The following is a 19,075-nucleotide window of genomic DNA, read 5'->3' on the forward strand; positions in this document are numbered from 1 at the left end:
ATCATGCGTCATCAAGATCATGTCCCTTCAGCTAATCCTTCGACAATTGTCCTAGAGTGTCTTTGTCATATTGATCATCCCAAATATATTTTCTCGTCAAGTCTTTTTTATCTTTCATCCAATCATCATTTTGCACAGGATGTATCCTTCCTCAAGTCAGATAGCATCAAATCCAATCTGTTAGTTATCCTTTTGGCAAAAGATGTTTACAACACTCATGTTGGCATTGATTCTTTTTTATCTTTGTTTATCTTTAATTGAGCTCCTTCCTTTTATCTCCTCAAGGTCGCCATGGTTATTCTATATCATGGTGTGCTATGAGTGATGAAACTAGGGGCTGTTAGTAAGATGAGAAGGGGGGTGAATCATAAAAACTCAATAATCAATGTATTCATCAGATTCAACCTCAGTAGCCTTTAGTGATATGCAACTATGACTGTAAATCATTCAAACTCATAAATAGATACACTTAAAACATCATAACACATTTGACACCAGATTTAACATGGAAACCCAAATAGGGAAAAACCACTGTGGGATTTCGGATCCACTAAGAAATATACCCTTCTAAAGTATGCTCGGTTAAAAGCCAATCCCGTTACAGATTACATAAACACATTGCTAGATGTGACCCGGTTAAGGGATTTCCCTCAGACTTGTTAGAATCTTGCACTTTGTTAGAAGTGACCTTGTCAAAGGATTTCAAACACTCATTCAGAATGTTACCTTGTTAGAGGATTTACAAATAAGACTGTTAGGTCCACTCGGTTAAGAGATTTCCTGTCACTTACAAAATAAATAACAGTATAAAATATATCTACAACTTCACATCTGAAATGCTAAAGCAGACTCTATGTGCTCAAAATAATCATGTCATAAGACTTATCTTGCTCCTTGCTGGGCTTATCAATCTGTTCTTTAATCAGATATTCAATCTTTTTTGCTCGGTGATCACTACTGTAGTATCACTGTTCTTCTATTTGCCCGCATATATTGTTCATCAACAATTTCTTATTTATAAACAATTTCTAACCGCTTAATCTCCTTGATCACATTTCCCATGATCAATCTTAGCCATCAGATCTTCACACTTGACTAGGTTCATTGTATCCTTTGATCTGAAAATGTTTTATCTCGCCTTGGAACTTGTATTCCTTCCTTGGAACTTGTGCTAGGTTATGACCGTTCAATCTGCGTTGTAGATCTAACTCCTGTATTTTCATTGTCATAGATCTTCAACAAACTTCTTGCACGACATACCAATCATCTATACATCTCCATCTCATTGGAATCCTTCATTTAATAATGCTTTTATCCATCCAATGCATTCTGTTATTAATCGGTTGTTACTCGGTAAATACTAAACCTTTACTCGATAGATATTCTGCCTTCTTTAACCAATATCGATAACCTTGGTGTTTACCGACTAGCTTCATGCTCGGTAACATAGAACAATATCAAACCTTAACTCATCTAATGAATGAAATTTTTTCTCATTCTTAGAATACTTGTATATACAGGATATCACAATAATCAAAACAACAAAATCTCATCATTGTCTAACTCGGCAATAGTTGCCCATTGAATAACTTATTACTCCCCTTCATTCTTTCTGTGTCACTTACCGACATCTTTATACTTATCGAAACATACTCATTAAGATATGGCAACATCATACTGAATCAGAAAATCAATTGCTTGACATCAATGACAAAGTAATATTATTAAGACAGTAATCATCATTTCTCAGTTATATCCACAATCTTCAACAACCTTCTCAATATCCTCATACCAACAAACTTACTGGAATGCCAACAATCTCCCTTTGTGAAATGCTAACAGGGGCATGGTCTTGCTTTCCCTTGTCTGCATGTGTTTTCTTGATGTGTCCCATGTTGTTCCCCCATGAGGTCTCAATTATCTCATGTTACACTGGGGCATATCTTTTGCCTATGGTTTTTCTAGTATTACTTCCCTTATATTCCTCTGTGACTCTATGTGATATTAGAGTAACCTTTTGTGTGTTTGTTTGTTGTGTCATTCCATGCATTGGTTGTGATATCACCTTGGTTCCTCACACCCTAGTGCCTCATATACAATACTAAATCAAAATAAGTGCTTGCTACATAGAAACCCATTTTCAAGGTTGCTCTTGTCCATGATCACTTCATGTATATCCTCTCTTGCATTGCATTTGTCTAATTCTTTTCACCCCTAGGCTTTGTTTTGTGTTGCCTACCATCCTCTCCACTGGGGCAATGTTTCTTTTGAGATGTCATTTGATCCTCCATTTCCCGTGCACCCTCTCGAGGGGCATCACTAACTTGTCCTTCATCTTGTCGCCCCTTCGTTGTCGTCAATCTTGTCTGGGCCATCTTCTCAATCCTATTTCTTCCTATTATCAACGTCTTATTTTCTTTGCATTACTCTAGTGTCACCACAAAGCGGGGCAAAATGTAGACACTTAAATTTGATTAATAATTTAATCGAATTTAATACCTTTGGTCACATATATTAATTGAATAATTAATATTATTTAAGTGAATATTGCATCCCCTTTGGCTAAATTAATTCAATATATCAAGCCATGTCCAATTAATTAATTAATGTGTCACATTGAACATTTTAATTGATTAATTCCCCTACCCTTCTTCTATTAAATAAAATAAATATGTTTATTTTATTTTATTCATATCCACTTTTTTCTCCTAGCCATTATATTTAAATCAAATAATTCAATTAGAGCACATGACTCCTAATTTTAACCCCCTTTTTAACCCATCTCCTAAGCCTAGTCCACTAACCAACCCTATCCTTTCAATCACCCTTGTCACATGTGTGCACATTTCCTATTTTTCAAATATTTTGAAAAGAATCAAATTTATTTGGGTGTTTCTTTCCCAAATGGACACGTGTCTCTTTTTACACTTGCCATCTTGGGCAATGACACTTGGATTTTGAAAGGACATGTGTCATCTCTAGCATTGCCAATTTTCCTCAAGTCGGACATGTGGCATATTTTTAAGCCTCCTCATTCACTCATTCATGCTTATTTTAACCCATTCATTTTTCTTCATTAATCATCACTCACACTTGCATAGCATCATTATAATGTCAATTTAATCACTTTCTTCATCCACTTTTGCATCAACCATTAGCATAAATCCCATAATTGCATGATCATGGAGCATTTTCAAGAACCTTTGGAGACGTAGAAGCAAGCACACATCAAAACAGAGGACAAACAAATCAAAGGAGACTTGAGTTTGCTCTTTTATTGCTTTTGTTATTTACTTATTTAGTTTCCTTTTTAGTATCCTAATCATGAGTGTAAGCTTGATTTATTGTGTAGCGTAGGTTGAAAATTTGTTTCCTTAGTCTTTTATTCACTCACATCTTTTTTCTCACAGGGTCATACCTCATTGAAGTTTTAGGAGGTCAAAGGAATAGGGCAACTACAAAAAAAAGAAAAAAAAAAGAATAAATATTAAGGTTAAACTAAATGATTAACATTTAGTTAATGAATGACCAAACGATAAAATTGAGTTAGATTAAACGTGGACAAATTTAAGTGTCAATACAATGATCATTGTGGATGCTTGCTCAATTCAAAAACACCTCCAAAGAAAAATCCTTAACAACAATAAATAATGCAAAAAAGAGTAGTTAATAAAAAATGGTAGAGCCACAACCTAAGTAAGGATGCACAAATGCCAAAGTGACTTGAAGAATATAAGTTTCCTCCAACTCAAACTATTTTGGAATTAAAGATTAGTTGTCAAAACAAAATTAAAAAATGATGGGTCCACATGCCAATTAAATTTTAATTTTGATGTTATGCAACTATTTCACATTGCTTTGGACATTTCCTATGGATCCTTTATAGTAGAGGAGATAAGTAGAATGAGGTTAGAATCGAAGGACAATATAAGAAAAACATTTCAATCTAATAAAATATTATTCTATAAGATTATATAACTTTTGTTAAAAAATGTTTATATGATTTTTTCTCTTATAAGCTTTATAATATTTAACCATCAATTAAAAAAATCATAATGTAATAATAATTAATTTAATCGTACATTAATATTAAATATAAAAATTATTTATATGAATAATTAAATTTTACATTTTATATATTTTGAAATAAAAATAAAATAAAATTTTGAAATAATTATAAAACTATTTTTATTACTATTTATATGATTTTTTTTTTACTCTTATACTTTATAATAGTGCTAAAATGTTGGTCATATTTCATTAGACTTGTCTCTTTTCATGTGTTTGCCTATAAAATGTTCATAATTCATATTTATGTAACCTAGCCTAAAATAAATAAATAATATAAAATTTATCTATCTAAATGTATTTGCATTTTAAACAACCATTTACTTGTATTAAATGTATAATCATACACATAGAAACTGGAAAAAATAATAGCAGAAAAAATTAGCTCATATATCTTATAGAAGCATCACCATAATCAATTTTCACAATACCTCATTTTCATTTTCCTTTTTAATAAATAGCAATATTTCACATGTATAACTCCAACCAAAACTTGATGTTTATGGAATCATCCTATCCAAAAATATTTAAACATTTAAAAATCATTAATCACTATGAAGTATTGTAATGGTGAAAAATACATCTTTGATGCATTTTCTCATTTACTTTTGTGTCTTGTCTAGGGCTATGCTTTGGCATATTTATATAAGTGGCATATATTTGTGGGATGTCAAGTTCGATTACCTAGCCTTGCGTACACCTAAACTTACAAATTTTTTTGTTCATTTTGAAACTTTATGCATACAAATCTAGTCAACTTATTTAATTATGATTATCCATTTGATAGCAATCCATCATTTGATTCCCTAAACACCCAATCTATCTTGGTTATCAAACCCAAGTTATGTCTACATGTCTGAGGTCATGCTTGCACTCACAATCTTGGGCTAATTGATTGCAAACTTGAATCATTCATTTTAGCCAACTAACCCCAATTGTCTTTCGGTCATAGGCTAACTATGCACAAATATTAATGAGTTGGTGTTATGTTCACATATTAAAGAAAATTCATTTGTGTTATACACATATCATGCAAGACACGAGGGCATTCACATTCAAAGAAAATTCTCCACATTAGAGTCAATTGTTAATTATATGGATTCAATTCATTAAATACAATTTAAAGCATATGAAACATCTAGGAATCATTCTAGGGTTTATGTGTATGATTGGAAGTTTGTTGTTTGTTAAGGCATTTCTTAATTCTAATAGAAAGTGTAGCATCCTAAAATTGTGACACTTGAAATTTCGATCGCATTTGGGTCTTCACGATGGCGACGCAACACCGAACCTAAATGGAGACCCCGAAACTTGTTCATGACATCAAAAACTGCATTTTTCAGCACCCTGGCCTGATCCTCCTTGCACCTTGCTATCCCTAGAGGTGGGACCATGGTGCCCAGCGCCCTAGTCCCTGGCCCTATTTTTAGGCCTGGTCTCTTTTGGGTCTTGGGTCTTTATGTTTGCAAATTGGAAAATAATCTTCCTAGGTTGGCCTAAGGTCGGAAAAATCAGTCTATCAACCCTAATTGGCAAGTATATAAACTACATTTCCTCTCCCATTTTGGTAAGATGGAAAAAAAGGCGGAAGCGATACTCAAACATTCAAGCATTCAAGCATTCAAGCATTCAAGCATTCCTTCAAGCAATTGATCATTCTAAGTCTCCATTCAAGGCTAGGTGTTGCATTCAAGACAAGGATTCAACCATTGAAGAGGAGATCACATACCACATACAACATACAACATACAACAACATCTACACCTTCACATGTAAGAATACAAACATTCTTACAACAAGGTACTAGTATTTGTTTTACATTACAATCATTTACATTTACAGCATTCTCATTTCTTGGTTAATTCCAAAACTGGGGTTTGACCTAAGGGCAAACCCCTAATCCCTAACCCCCCAATAGTCCCCACTTTTCTATGTGTAGGTTGCAGGTACGCGGCTGTAATTGAAGATCTGGAATCCTTGTGCAGAGACGAACAGATCCCCCTTCGTTTCACGGATTTTTCGAAGGACCGTGTGCACGCCGGGCGCCATCGTCCCATCAACTTTCGCTCAAATTTGCAGCAGAGCGTCGTCTCGACATTTTACTGCTAATTCCAGGTCCGCAGCTTCATCCTATATTCTTATCTCTGTTTATAAGTGAATCTTTCTCACTTTTCATGCATTCCTAGCTTAATCCTTCTATCTACATTCTTTACAAAAGAGGGTAGCCTTGCTGTCTTAACCCTTGAAACTCATTTAGAATCCAATCTTGCATTGTGTGGGATTGGATCTTGTGGGTTTCAACCCCTCTTTTGAATGTAAAGTCTCCCCTAAGTGAAAACCGTCAACCCTAGTGACCCCCTTTCCCTCTCTTTGGAGTGGTGGGGGGAACACTTGGGGTTCGATCGTGATTTTCCGCTTTACATTTTGGTGAACCCAACGTGAACATCCTTTCTGATTATTCATGGTTAGATCTGAAAATTTGCTTCCTTAATGACATTTCCATGTTTGATCTTTTGCAAATTTTAGAGGTTAATTACATGAAAACCCTAAATTTTCTTTTTAGTAATTAAGCTTGTGAAATGTCTAAATGTTAATGCTTGTTTCAGATCTACCCTTCTACTGCAAATTATCAATCCATATTTGTGCTTTAATTCTGAAAATTAAGTGGTTAAGTGTCAAAACCCTAATTTTTAAAACCCTCTTGATTCAACCTTTGACCAACAATTTCACTGATCAAAACACTTCCAAATCGGCTGTAACTTTGGATTCCGCAACAAAATCATAATATCTTTCATCCCTGAAAATTTGGGAAAAAGTTGCGAGGACCGTGTGCACCCCGAGTGCCATCGTCCCTGACATTTTTTTCGAAATTTCAGGAGCTAGATCTTACTGTATTTTTCTGCTAAAATCCAGAATTTTGGCTGATTTTATCAATTACAACACTTTCAAAATTAAAGTCAAAGTTGGTCTAGTGATTGTTTGGATTAAGGCTTCTAATCATTCAAAAAATTGTTGAAATTGAAATTTTGTGTCAAAATTGTGTTCTTACTGTCCTAAATCTGAAAAGTGTGTCGACATTCATTCAAAATTTCAGTGCTTTATTCAAATTCTTGCAATTTGTGACTTTTGAAATTAAGTGTTTAATTACACCAACTTTGATTTCCGCTTTCAAAATTGAATTTTGCATGAAATTGAGTCAACTTTTAAATCTCAAAACTTGCATTGCTATTGGTATTCCCTCTAAAATCATAAAATTCAAAATTTTAGTTTCCATCTCTTTTTCAAAATTCAAATTTTGCATTTTTCAACAATCTTGGTAGGGTTCAATTTTGAGATTGCAACTTTAATTTGGCCTATCTACAGATCGTAAAATCACTCAATTTTTTCAGATTAGCTTTAAAATCATCATAACTTTCATCCTTGAAAATTTCAAAAAAAGTTGCGAGGACCGTGTGCACCCCGAGCGCCACAGTCCCTGACATTTTTTCTGAAATTTTGGGAGATTGTCGTGATTGCATTTAATAGCCTAAATCTAGGAGATTGGCTGATTTTATTGAAATTTGCTACCTCTAAATTCAAAATCTTCTCTCCCTCTCTAGTGCATGAGTTTTACAACAATAAGCCCTACTTACACTATTCCCGTTAGACGAAGCCATAGAATTAAGTCTTTCCAAGGTTTAATTACTGAGGAGATGGAGCCTAATTTGAATGGCCTTTTTAACGAGGACACGGGTAATTCCTCTAATCCTCCTAATGATGAAGAAGCTCTCCATGAGGTTTCTGTAGAACAACTTTCAAAATTGGATAACCAATTTGATGATTTTCAGCAATGGATGTCTCAAGAGTATCCCGATAGTCAAGCTCTTTCATTAATTGAGGGCCTAAAACGTATGGTTCAAAGTGATAAGAATGGAATTGATATTTTGCGTGGTATTGCACACATTGTGGATTCGAATGTGATGCCTATGAAGAGTTGTGCTAAAACTTTAGGTTATACACAACCTCCTACTCAAGTTAATCATTCTATTCCTTTGACAACTTCTATTGCTAGCATACCTACTTTTACATCAAACATAATGACTACTTCTATACAAGACATTCCGCCTATGATCACCAGTCATGGGGGCAATCCTTCCTCTTCAATTAACCCTCTTCCTTCATTCAATCCAACTTCTTCATTCATTCCTTCAATGAGTGCTCCTATTATATCTCCACAAATGAACCTGGTGCAAGGGGGAAATTCATTTAACCATTCCATTCCTCCTTGTAGTGTTCCTCCTTTCCAATCATCTCCTATGACTAACTATCATAGTGTCCCACCACCTTACTCTCAATCAATACCTCCATCTCAATCTAACACGTCTAATATGAATTCTTCGACTGAAGCGACCATTAACAATCTTGCACAAACTGTCTCTTCTTTACAGCAACAAATTGCCTCTATGAATCAATCTAAGGTTAGTGTGCCCACATTTGATGTTGCGAGCCCACTTTCTCTTGACATTGTTCGAGCTATCCCTCCTAAACATGTTGAAATCCCGCATTTGGAGCTTTATAATGGTAAAGGTGATCCTCTAACACATGTTAAGACTTTTCAAACAATATGTACCGATTTCGCTTATGACCAAAGGTTGCTTGCAAAACTGTTTACTAGAACGTTAAGAGATAAAGCCCTACAATGGTATTGCTCATTGCCTTCTTATTCTATTACTTCTTTCGAACAACTTGCAAATGCTTTTATTCAACAATTTCAAAACAATATAAGTCCTAAAGTTACTTTGATTGATTTAATGCATTGTAAACAAGGTGTTAAAGAAAAAGTGACTGATTTCATTGGTAGATATAAGCATTTGTGTGCTCAAATTTCTTTTCCAGTGCCTGACAATGATATTCAAAGAATCTTTATTTCTAATTTACAAAAAAGCCATTAGAGAAAAACTTCTGTTTTCTGAGTTTATTTCTTTCCAACAGTTGTGTGCAACTCTTCACAATTATCAACTGACTGTGAGTCAAATGGAACAAGCAAATCCTATGGCTCCGAGTGATAAGGGTGATAGTAGTCAACAACCATTTGGGAAGTTTAAACCGAACAGAGAGTCCATTAAATTCAATGAAAACATCATCAATAACAATGTGAATGCAGCATCGGGTGTGCCTCCTATTTCTAAGTTTTTCAAGAAAGAAAGAAAGTTTACTCCTTTGAATGAATCATTGCATAGTATTATGAATAAGTTATTGGAACAAAATGTGCTTACTCTCCCTCCTATAAAGCAAATAGATCCTGCAAAGATTAATTCACCCTATTTTGATAACAAATCTTTTTGTCAATTTCATCGTCAACTTGGACATGATACTGAAAAATGTTTTGCTTTAAAGGGTAAAATTCAAGATTTGATTGATAATAATACTATCTTTGTTTCGGGAGTGAATGATAAAGGCAACACATCTGTAGCTCCTCCTAACCAAAATCTTAAAATTTTTACTGATCCATTACCTTCTCATACCTCTAATGTGATTGAGACTAATGATTCCTCTTTCTCATCTGATGGTCTTGTGTCTATGACTCCGAATGTGATTAACTTTGTAGAGCAACAAGAAAACCCTAAAGAACCTTCCATCACATTTGATTCTAGTGAAACTATCAGGGCACCTGATGGTCCTTTATACATAGTTGCAAAAGTCAAGAATACACCTTGCCGTGGAGTGCTTATTGATCCTTCTTGCATGGTTAATGTTATTACTGAATAATTTCTCTTTACTTTACAATTGAATCAAGTGATCTATGACAAAACAGATGTGATTGTGAAATTATTTGATGCATTTTCTTCTCCTACAATTGGTTCTATTACATTACCTATTGAGGTCCATAACAAATCCCTTGATGTGAACTTTGCTATTATTCCTTCATCCGAACAATTTCGTGTGAAGCTAGGCTATCCTTGGCTATCTTCCATGAAAGCTATTGCTTCTCCTATTCATAAATGTTTGAAATTTCCCCATAATGGTGAAGTTGTTACTGTCAATCATAGTCTCTTTAAACCAGCTGAAAGAACTTCTAGCATTCCTATTGATTATTTTTGGCCTAAACAATTCCAATCTCTTCCTCCGCGAAGTGATCATCTTTTCAAGTCTTATCAAAAGTGGAAAACAGATATGATCCTATCTCTAAGTGAACCTAGAACACCCAAACTTGATATTCCTATCATTCTTGAGAAGGAAGTTCTTCCTTTGAAAGATAAAACTAATGTCTTTCCTCAAGAAGATTCCCAACCCATTCCTATGGATGTGACTATGTCTATGTCTAATAAACTTTCTAAAAGCATACCTATACCTCCTCGTCATGATGGACTTGGTCTCCTTCCTAAACCAAATATTCCTCCTTTATACGGAGCAGCTCCTCCTCCTTCCTTTTATAAAGAGAAGAGACCTTCCTCTTCTCCTATTATCCAGCCTAAGAGACCACAACCTAAACACCCAAATAATAAGGATGAGAACATTCCTCCTCCTCAATCTTCTCCACTTCCTACTAAGACTAGACAAAACCGTTCTGTGTGTGAACGTCGACGAAAGCGTCGTCTTAGAGTTCAGGCAGCTGCTTCCCAAACTTTGCAATCTCCAAAAACACCTTCAACAAGCATTATTCCATCTTCTCCAAAATCTCCTAAACATAAGATGCATGATGGTTTTGATCCTGTGCGAGTTAAAGATCCTATTTTTATAAATCTTGATGATGATATAGATGAAAATGTTATTCATGATGAAAATGTTACTTCTCTTGCTTCTGATAGTGAATATGAATATGTTGATGTTGATAACCATTTATCTAATGAATTTTCTAAAGCACTTATCCTAGCTCCTAGACAAGAACAACGTGGCTTGGAACATGAACATAGCCCTTGTTTTGATCTTGTGATAGCTCCATCTGTTGTGTTGGATGTTCCTCCTCTAGCGTGTTCCCTGCCTTCCCGAAACATTGATCAGCAAGATCGGGGGGTAGATGACATGCTAGACTAGTTTCATTAGCATAGCAAACTCTCTCCTCCTCTCTTTTGTTACTTCTTCTATGTGTTATTCTCATTCTTCTATTTGTTGTCCTTAGTGTTGTCTACATGAGGACGATGCAAAGCATTGAGATCTCTTTTGGTCTCTCTCATGTTGACTCAAAAGACACGTGTTCCCTTCTTCTAGGTGACCTTCCTTGATTGGGGAATGAAGAACAATTATGCATACATACATATGATATACATGAATTATCATACAGCATACTGACCCCGAGGAAAGCAAAGTCACCTCATGCTTTGTGTTTTGTGTCTATTATCCTTGGGTTTATCTCACACTTGGGGGCTAAATCTTTGTGATAACGTGCTCCTTTCCCTTCTCATTTCTTATGTGTATCACTACCTTAAAGCAATCACCCCCGTTGAGGCGTGTGCGATCGCTTTAACGTAGGGGGGCATACACCTTGTCTATCCCTTCAGGATACTTGAGAATTTCTTGGCGAACTTAGCTTTGCCTTGAAAATTTTTGGTATTTCTCTTGCATGACTCATAGTGAGGGAACCTTACTACTGACAGTCACGGTTCTCCCTCGTGATCTTCCCTTTTACTTTGTCAATCGAAGTCGTAAGATCCTTAGTCCACTGGGGGCTTGGTGTGTCTTGCCTCCTTGATGTGGTGAAAGTCTTTCAATGTTGTTTCCTTGTACTTTACCGGAAGTATGAGCATACGCTTATACTCCCGCTAAAGTGGGGGCTAAATGTAGCGTCCTAAAATTGCGACACTTGCAATTTCGACCGCATTTGGGTCTTCACGATGGCGACGCAACACCGAACTTGAATGGAGACCCCGAAACTTGTTCATGACATCAAAAACTGCATTTTTTAGCACCCTGGCCTGATCCTCCTTGCACCCTGCTGTCCCTGGAGGTGGGACCATGGCGCCCAGCGCCCTGGTCCTTCAGGACTAGGGCGCCCAGCGCCCTGGTCCCCTAGGACCATGGCGCCCAACGCCCTGGTCCCTGGCCCTATTTTTGGGCCCGGTCTCTTTTGGGTCTCCGGTCTTTATGTTTGCAAATTGGAAAATAATCTTCCTAGGTCAGCCTAAGGTCGGAAAAATCAGTCTATCAACCCTAATTGGCAAGTATATAAACTACATTTCCTCTCCCATTTTGGTAAGATGGAAAAAAAGGCGAAAGCGATACTCAAACATTCAAGCATTCAAGCATTCAAGCATTCCTTCAAGCAATTGATCATTCTAAGTCTCCATTCAAGGCTAGGTGTTGCATTCAAGACAAGGATTCAACCATTGAAGAGGAGATCACATACCACATACAACATACAACATACAACAACATCTACACCTTCACATGTAAGAATACAAACATTCTTACAACAAGGTACTAGTACTTGTTTTACATTACAATCATTTACATTTACAACATTCTCATTTCTTGGTTAATTCCAAAACCGGGGTTTGACCTAAGGGCAAACCCCTAATCCCTAACCCCCCAATCGTCCCCGCTTTTCTATGTGTAGGTTGCAGGTATGCGACTGTAATTGAAGATCTGGAATCCTTGTGCAGAGACGAACAGATCCCCCTTCGTTTCACGGATTTTTCGAAGGACCGTGTGCACGCCGGGCGCCATCGTCCCATCAACTTTCGCTCAAATTTGCAGCAGAGCGTCGTCTCAACATTTTACTGCTAATTCCAGGTCCGCAGCTTCATCCTATATTCTTATCTCTGTTTATAAGTGAATCTTTCTCACTTTTCATGCATTCCTAGCTTAATCCTTCTATCTACATTCTTTACAAAAGAGGGTAGCCTTGCTGTCTTAACCCTTGAAACTCATTTAGAATCCAATCTTGCATTGTGTGGGATTGGATCTTGTGGGTTTCAACCCCTCTTTTGAATGTAAAGTCTCCCCTAAGTGAAAACCGTCACCCCTAGTGACCCCCTTTCCCTCTCTTTGGAGTGGTGGGGGGAACACTTGGGGTTCGCTCGCGATTTTCCGCTTTACAGAAAGTATGGAAGGAAATGATTGCTAAACCTTATATTTTCTGTTAGAATTGAGAATATAAACTAGAGACATAATCACAAGTTATATAAACCTATATTTGTGACATCAATTTGCTATAAAGCAGACATAATAGTTTAATCATGATTCATACATTACTATCTAATACAATTCCTTTTCTAGATTACGAATATTTATTTATATTGAAAATAAAATCCTTACTTATTAATCTAAATGATCTATTTTAGATTTATTATTATTTATAACTTAATTCTACTTCATACCTTACCTCCTTAATTGTGCTACAAGCAAGGCATACATATCTTATCCCAATAGAATTTGAACTTGTGACCTTGTTTCAGGAACACAAATTCTCCACCACAAAACCAGCTCAAACTATATAAAAATAACATTTTAAAAGATAACTTCAAAAATATGTTTTTTTAAAGGTAATAACTTTTCTAGAAATAAAACTAGTTCCACACTTATTACCTTTCCAAAAGCTTATGGAAAATCCCTATTATGCCTCTCTTTTCGCCAATCACTAACCATGCCTCTTCCACTCTTACGTCAACTTTATCCTTGATGGTTCCCCAAATTCGGTATTGGTTAGCCGGAAGCCATGAGGAAGCCTCCGTGAAGACGCCAATCCATACCCATTTTCCTTTACACAAATCGGTATTAAAACAACGCCCGCCGCTACCACTGCTAATGTTGAAGTGTAAATCAGGATAAACACAATCTATAGTAAAACATATCAGAATGGCATTGGTGGAACTCTCTGGCCGTTTCAACTGGAACACTCCATATGCTGGACTTTCGACCATGGCAGAGTAGTCAAGGACACAGGCGTTTGGCATTTCAATGAAATTTTTCAAACCCACATCAAAAACTGCCCTCGTGCATATTACCACTTCCCTTGGCCATTGCTGCACATTGTTCACAGAGGCACAGCAGCACAAAATCAGATGACTCGTAATAAAAATTATTTTTTCATAATCATAATTCAACTATTTTCTATTACCAGCGTGTTACTGAAGAATGGTTCAACAACTGCTCTTTCGTTTGCTACCACTGCCACCCACTTCAACCTCTCACACTGCCCAAGCCTTACTATACGCGGCGCTTTCCAGCGGGTATATACTTCCAACTTCTCCAATGACCTCAGTCGTTCTAAACCTTCTACCTTCTCCAATTTGTGGCACATTCGTAATTCAAATTCTTCAAGAGAAGCTAATTGTGCAAGACAGGGAAGCCACTTTAATTCTGGACACTCAGTTATCTTCAGGGTTTTCAGTGCTCTCAAACTTCCTAAGCCTTCAATCTTCTCCAATTTGTGGCACTTCTGCAATTCAAATTCCTCTAAAGAAGTTGATTTTGCAAGATTTGGAAGCCCTTCTAATTCTGGACAGTCATCTATCTTGAGCATCTCCAATGATCTTGGACATTCTAAACCTTCTATCTTCTTCAATTTGTGGCATTTTACCAATTTAAATTCTTTTAGAGTAATGATTTCTGTAAGACTTGGAAGAGCCTCCAACTCTCGGCAATCACTTATCTTGAGATTCTCCAGTGATCTCAAAGGTTTTAAACTTTCTATCTTCTCCAATTTGTTGCAGTTTTCCAATTCAAAGCTTTTTAGAGAAGTCAACTCTCTGAAAATTGGAAGCTCATCTAACTCTATGCTCAGCTCCCGTAATGATCTCAACTCTTGTAGACCTGCTATTTTCTTGACTTTTCTGCTACCTTTCAACTTAAACAATTCTAGAGACTAATTCTGCAAAACATGGAAGTCCGTCCAACTCTGCACAGCTGTATATCTGCAGATTCTGAAGGTTTTTCAGGCCACAGACACCTCTTATATCCTTCGGGACTTTACAATAGTTAACATTTATGGTCTTCAATGTTGTTGGCAGGGTTTCCAATTCCCTCAAATCCTCGTTAAAAGCAGGATGAAGAGTCTCAAGGACAGGACAACAATCTTTAGAAATTGAAATCTTGGACACCTTCGTTCCTGAAAGATCTATCCTTTCGAGCATGCACCCTGACCCAAAACTCAACTCATTGACTGGGTTGAAAACTATAGTCAAACTTTGAAGATGGATAAATGCTTTTGGCAAACACTGCACTCCTGACTGATATATATATAGCTCTCCTAAAACTTTAAGATGCTCCAGAGAATCCGGTAAAAATTTTAACTTCTTACAGTTTTGGATCTTAAATGTAGTTAAGGAGGACAAACTCCCAATAGAGCTTGGCAAAGTTTCCAAATTAGCACATCTTTCAATTTCAAGTCTGGTTAAGGAGGACAAGCATCCAATAGAGGTTGGCAATGTTGTTAGGAAATCACCAATTCGGTTAACCTGGTTAGTTGAAAAATGTTGGCTGGCAGTTCCTTCAAGCTGGTTCCTTGTAAATAGAGGTTTATTAAGGAAACCACTTCTGGAAGGCGCAACTCTTCCAATCTCCTGCATCCGTCAAGATCCAGATACCTGAGCTTTGTCATGTTTTCCAAAATGTGTAACGCCGGCTTGATGGTGAGTTCTTTACAGTTCTTTAAACAGAGAGATTCCAGTAGTGTCAGTTTCTTAAAAGCATCTGGCAAAAACTTCAAATTGATGCAGTGATTCAAATTTAGGTGTTGCAGATTTTTCAACTCGCCAAAGTTAGTTGGCAAGGATGACAAATTTCTACACCATTTTATCTCCAGGTGCTCCAGCGATTGGAGATCACAAAATTCTGTTGGGAGGCTGCTTAATGTATTCCAATTAGCATAATTCTGACCTATTGAAATCTTTTTCAAATTCTTGAGACATGATATTGACGATGGAAATCCTCGCAAACTGATGATGCTTGGATAATCTACCCCAATAACCAACTCTCTTAACTGCAAAGGAGCCTGCAGCCATTTTTCGATACAATTTTAGAGAGGACAGTTTTTTCTTAAAATTCCGAAGAACATTTTTCAAAGAATCATAAAGCAAAATACTTACATCCGCATCACATTGCCACAAATCTTTTATGCTTTGAGGGTTAACAAGTACTAAACTTCTTAATTTTTCCAATGAAAGCCACGATGGAAGATTTGTGTGCATAAATCCTTTACACTGAAGCCAGATCAGTTCTCTTGATAGATCGCTATATTGCTGGTTAATAAAATCTCCATCACCAACAAAAAATCTCAATCCAATCGAGCAGGGCACGAGGCTACGCGATCCTTGTTTTGTGTGTATTATGATCCTCCCTTGCCGGGGATAACAGTTGTCGCCAAATGCATTTGCCATTTCTCGGATTTGTACTGCTTCCTATACAGTCAAAAGTCGAAAATAAAATTAAAAATTAAAGCAATAGAATTACTAGTTGGAAGGTTGGCTCAGAGAGAAGGGTGGTTCCGTTCCATGATTAATAAAGCCTTGAAAGAAAGCACTGACTTCACCTGTTGAGGGTGAATTTGGATACTCTGTTTTGGAGACCAAAGACGGTATGGCGACTGTCGATTCGCAATGTCCCTTCCCAAATCTCTCTAGTGATCATGCATTCTTATAAAATCATTTTTGTCCACCTTAACAAGGCACTTGTTGAAAAGCCTTTCCCAACAGAGCTTTCCACTCCATCCTGATCCGTCCCATATAGTAATGGCCACACTTTTCCTCTGCCCAATGAAGAAACAAGCTGTATCCAAGAACATCTCTTTATCTTCTTCATCAAGTGCATCGTAGCTGACTTGGAGCCGCTCATTGATGTCCCTGGGCAATATTCTGGACAATTTATCTAATACACACTGCCAGTAATCTTTGTCAGATTTGTCATAGAGCTGTGCCCCTAAGACCTCGAGTGACAAAGGCAGCTGATTACAAGCGTATAAGAACTGCTCAACGAGATCCTCGAATCCCGGCAGTGGATAGGGTTGTAAGAATGCATGCCAACAAAAGAGCTGCTTGGCATGAATAGGATTGAGACCTTTCATTTCATAAACGGCAGAGATGCGCCATGATTTAAGAACATCCAACTCACGTGTGGTAACAACAATCAAACTTCCATGGCCAAGAGTCTCCCTTGCTGGCAATAAAGCATCGAGTTGGTCTGCACGATCCACGTCATCTAAAACTATAAGGACAGATATAGATCTCGAACGGCTTTTAAGAATCCCTTTGCCTTCGTGTATATTGTCAAAGGTTACGCCTTTCACATCAAGGTCTTCCAGAAGCTTTTTCTGTTTCTCAACCAACAGCCCTCTCCCTGCAGCATCCCGAAGATCGAAAAGAAAACTTGATCTGTCCATGGCCGAGCATCTCTTGTTGAAGATTTCCTTTGCGAGGGTGGTTTTTCCGGAGCCACCCATGCCCCAGATACCTACAAGTTGGATAGAGTCACCAGATTGAATTGCAGTTGTGTCAAATTTTTGCACAGCTACATCCAGACCCACCGGATGCTTGGCAACCTCTAACGGCACCTTGTTCATTTCTTTCATTATACGATTCGCCACATTCTTCACTACCCTCTGCTCGTCCCTGAACGTGTGAAACAGGACTAGATAAATGGAATAAACAATGAATAAAACGAACCGAAATGCATTCTAGGGAAGATTTGAAACAATAAAGCACAAGGACAGCTTTTAATTTGACGGTCACCAATGCTTGTCAATCAAATTTTAAAGTGGCTGTTGTTGTTGATAAAATTTTATATTTTCAAATATACTCTTGTAATCCATGTTCTCATGCAGCTGCTTAAGGTTTTATTCATTATGAATGTGCATATGCAATTAAAATAACAAATAGTCATGTTTGTATTGAATGCAGTGTGAATGTAGTTGAATCTCCTTTTTGATATTAATGATATTAACAGCAGTTTTAGTCATCTAGGCTCCACGCTTTCTACCTAAGCTATTTGTATAATTCCTTTGCATTTGACCTTCTGTATTCAAGTCCTTGTTTGCTAGGACTCACTACACTGGGCACGGTTTCTACCTAAACCATTTGTATGACAAGTTACACTGCAGGTGTTTGCTGTCTAGGTTTCTTGAGGGAAATGCGTTGCATGCTCTGTTATTTTCAGAGTCTACTATATGATCACATCAACATGGCACAACAGATATCAATGCTTCCTCTTGGATATAGACTATTTCTTAATCAATGCTAGCCCTTCATTTTTATAGACTATTTCTTAATCAATGCTCGGTTATTTTTTTCAATGGCTGGTGTTGGATTTTTGCATGTATTTTTTGTTTCAATTTATTGCTTCAACTAGAACTACTTTGCAACTGCAAAACAGGGCACACCAAAAACTTTTCACTAAAATGATACCAAAGCAAATGTTTTCTAATGCCATCTTCACGCAAGTGAAACACTAATACTGGAGCTCAGTCCTATGACCCCATGCAAAGTGGAGCGGCTATGACAAAGGGTGTTGAAAACCAGTCAGTCTACTAATATTGAGGACATGCTACAAGGTCAAGGAAAGTTATTTCTAGTATGCAAAAGAATGTTATTTCTGCGCCTATTATCTTTGCGTTATTTCCCTGTTCTGATAGTGTAGGTGCGGCAGCCCATGTGAAGTTCGGGCACTATCAGCAACAAGTTAAACTAGAAACCTTAGAGATATCATATCCAGTGCATTGCAAGAAGCTCCTGGATTCTCTTTTAAGCATGTTCCTTGCACGAAACCATGTTGTATTTGCTTTCCTACTAAAATATGTCTCTATGCAAACTGTCAATAGATCCTCTGCCCATTGAGGATTTAGCCACAATAATCAACTCAATGTGATTTTCGTAGATGGGATCGGTCTCGGGATGCTCTAGATCACTTAATATTCCACTTTGGAAAGAATACAATAATTAATGGTGCTGAAACTTAACCAATTCACTCTGCGGAGTCTGTATTGATAGTTTAATATAGAAAACTACATTTTTTAAGAGTATGGATTTGATAGCCTGTGCATGCACTATGTACTTCTTCGGCAATATGTCTCCACTTGAATTACGTATATAGCTTTATA

The 19,075-nt window shown here is 36.9% G+C and overlaps 1 protein-coding gene across 1 annotated transcript in view; it reads right to left on the bottom strand.

Annotated features, from left to right (window-relative positions):
* Positions 1 to 17,551, bottom strand: part of LOC131076307 (disease resistance protein Roq1-like) — a 43,499-nt gene extending 25,948 nt beyond the window's left edge. Inside the window, exons 1-5 of the mRNA XM_059214752.1 lie at positions 16,643 to 17,551; positions 16,074 to 16,385; positions 15,444 to 15,979; positions 14,105 to 14,819; positions 13,573 to 14,009 (exon numbers count right to left, since the gene is read on the bottom strand). Coding sequence (XP_059070735.1) covers positions 13,573 to 14,009; positions 14,105 to 14,819; positions 15,444 to 15,979; positions 16,074 to 16,385; positions 16,643 to 17,551 — 2,909 coding nt within the window. The remainder of the gene's footprint in view (positions 1 to 13,572; positions 14,010 to 14,104; positions 14,820 to 15,443; positions 15,980 to 16,073; positions 16,386 to 16,642) is intronic.
* Positions 17,552 to 19,075: the final 1,524 nt, after the last annotated feature.

This window comes from Cryptomeria japonica, chromosome 11 (genome assembly GCF_030272615.1).
Source record: "Cryptomeria japonica chromosome 11, Sugi_1.0, whole genome shotgun sequence".
NCBI lineage: Eukaryota > Viridiplantae > Streptophyta > Pinopsida > Cupressales > Cupressaceae > Cryptomeria > Cryptomeria japonica.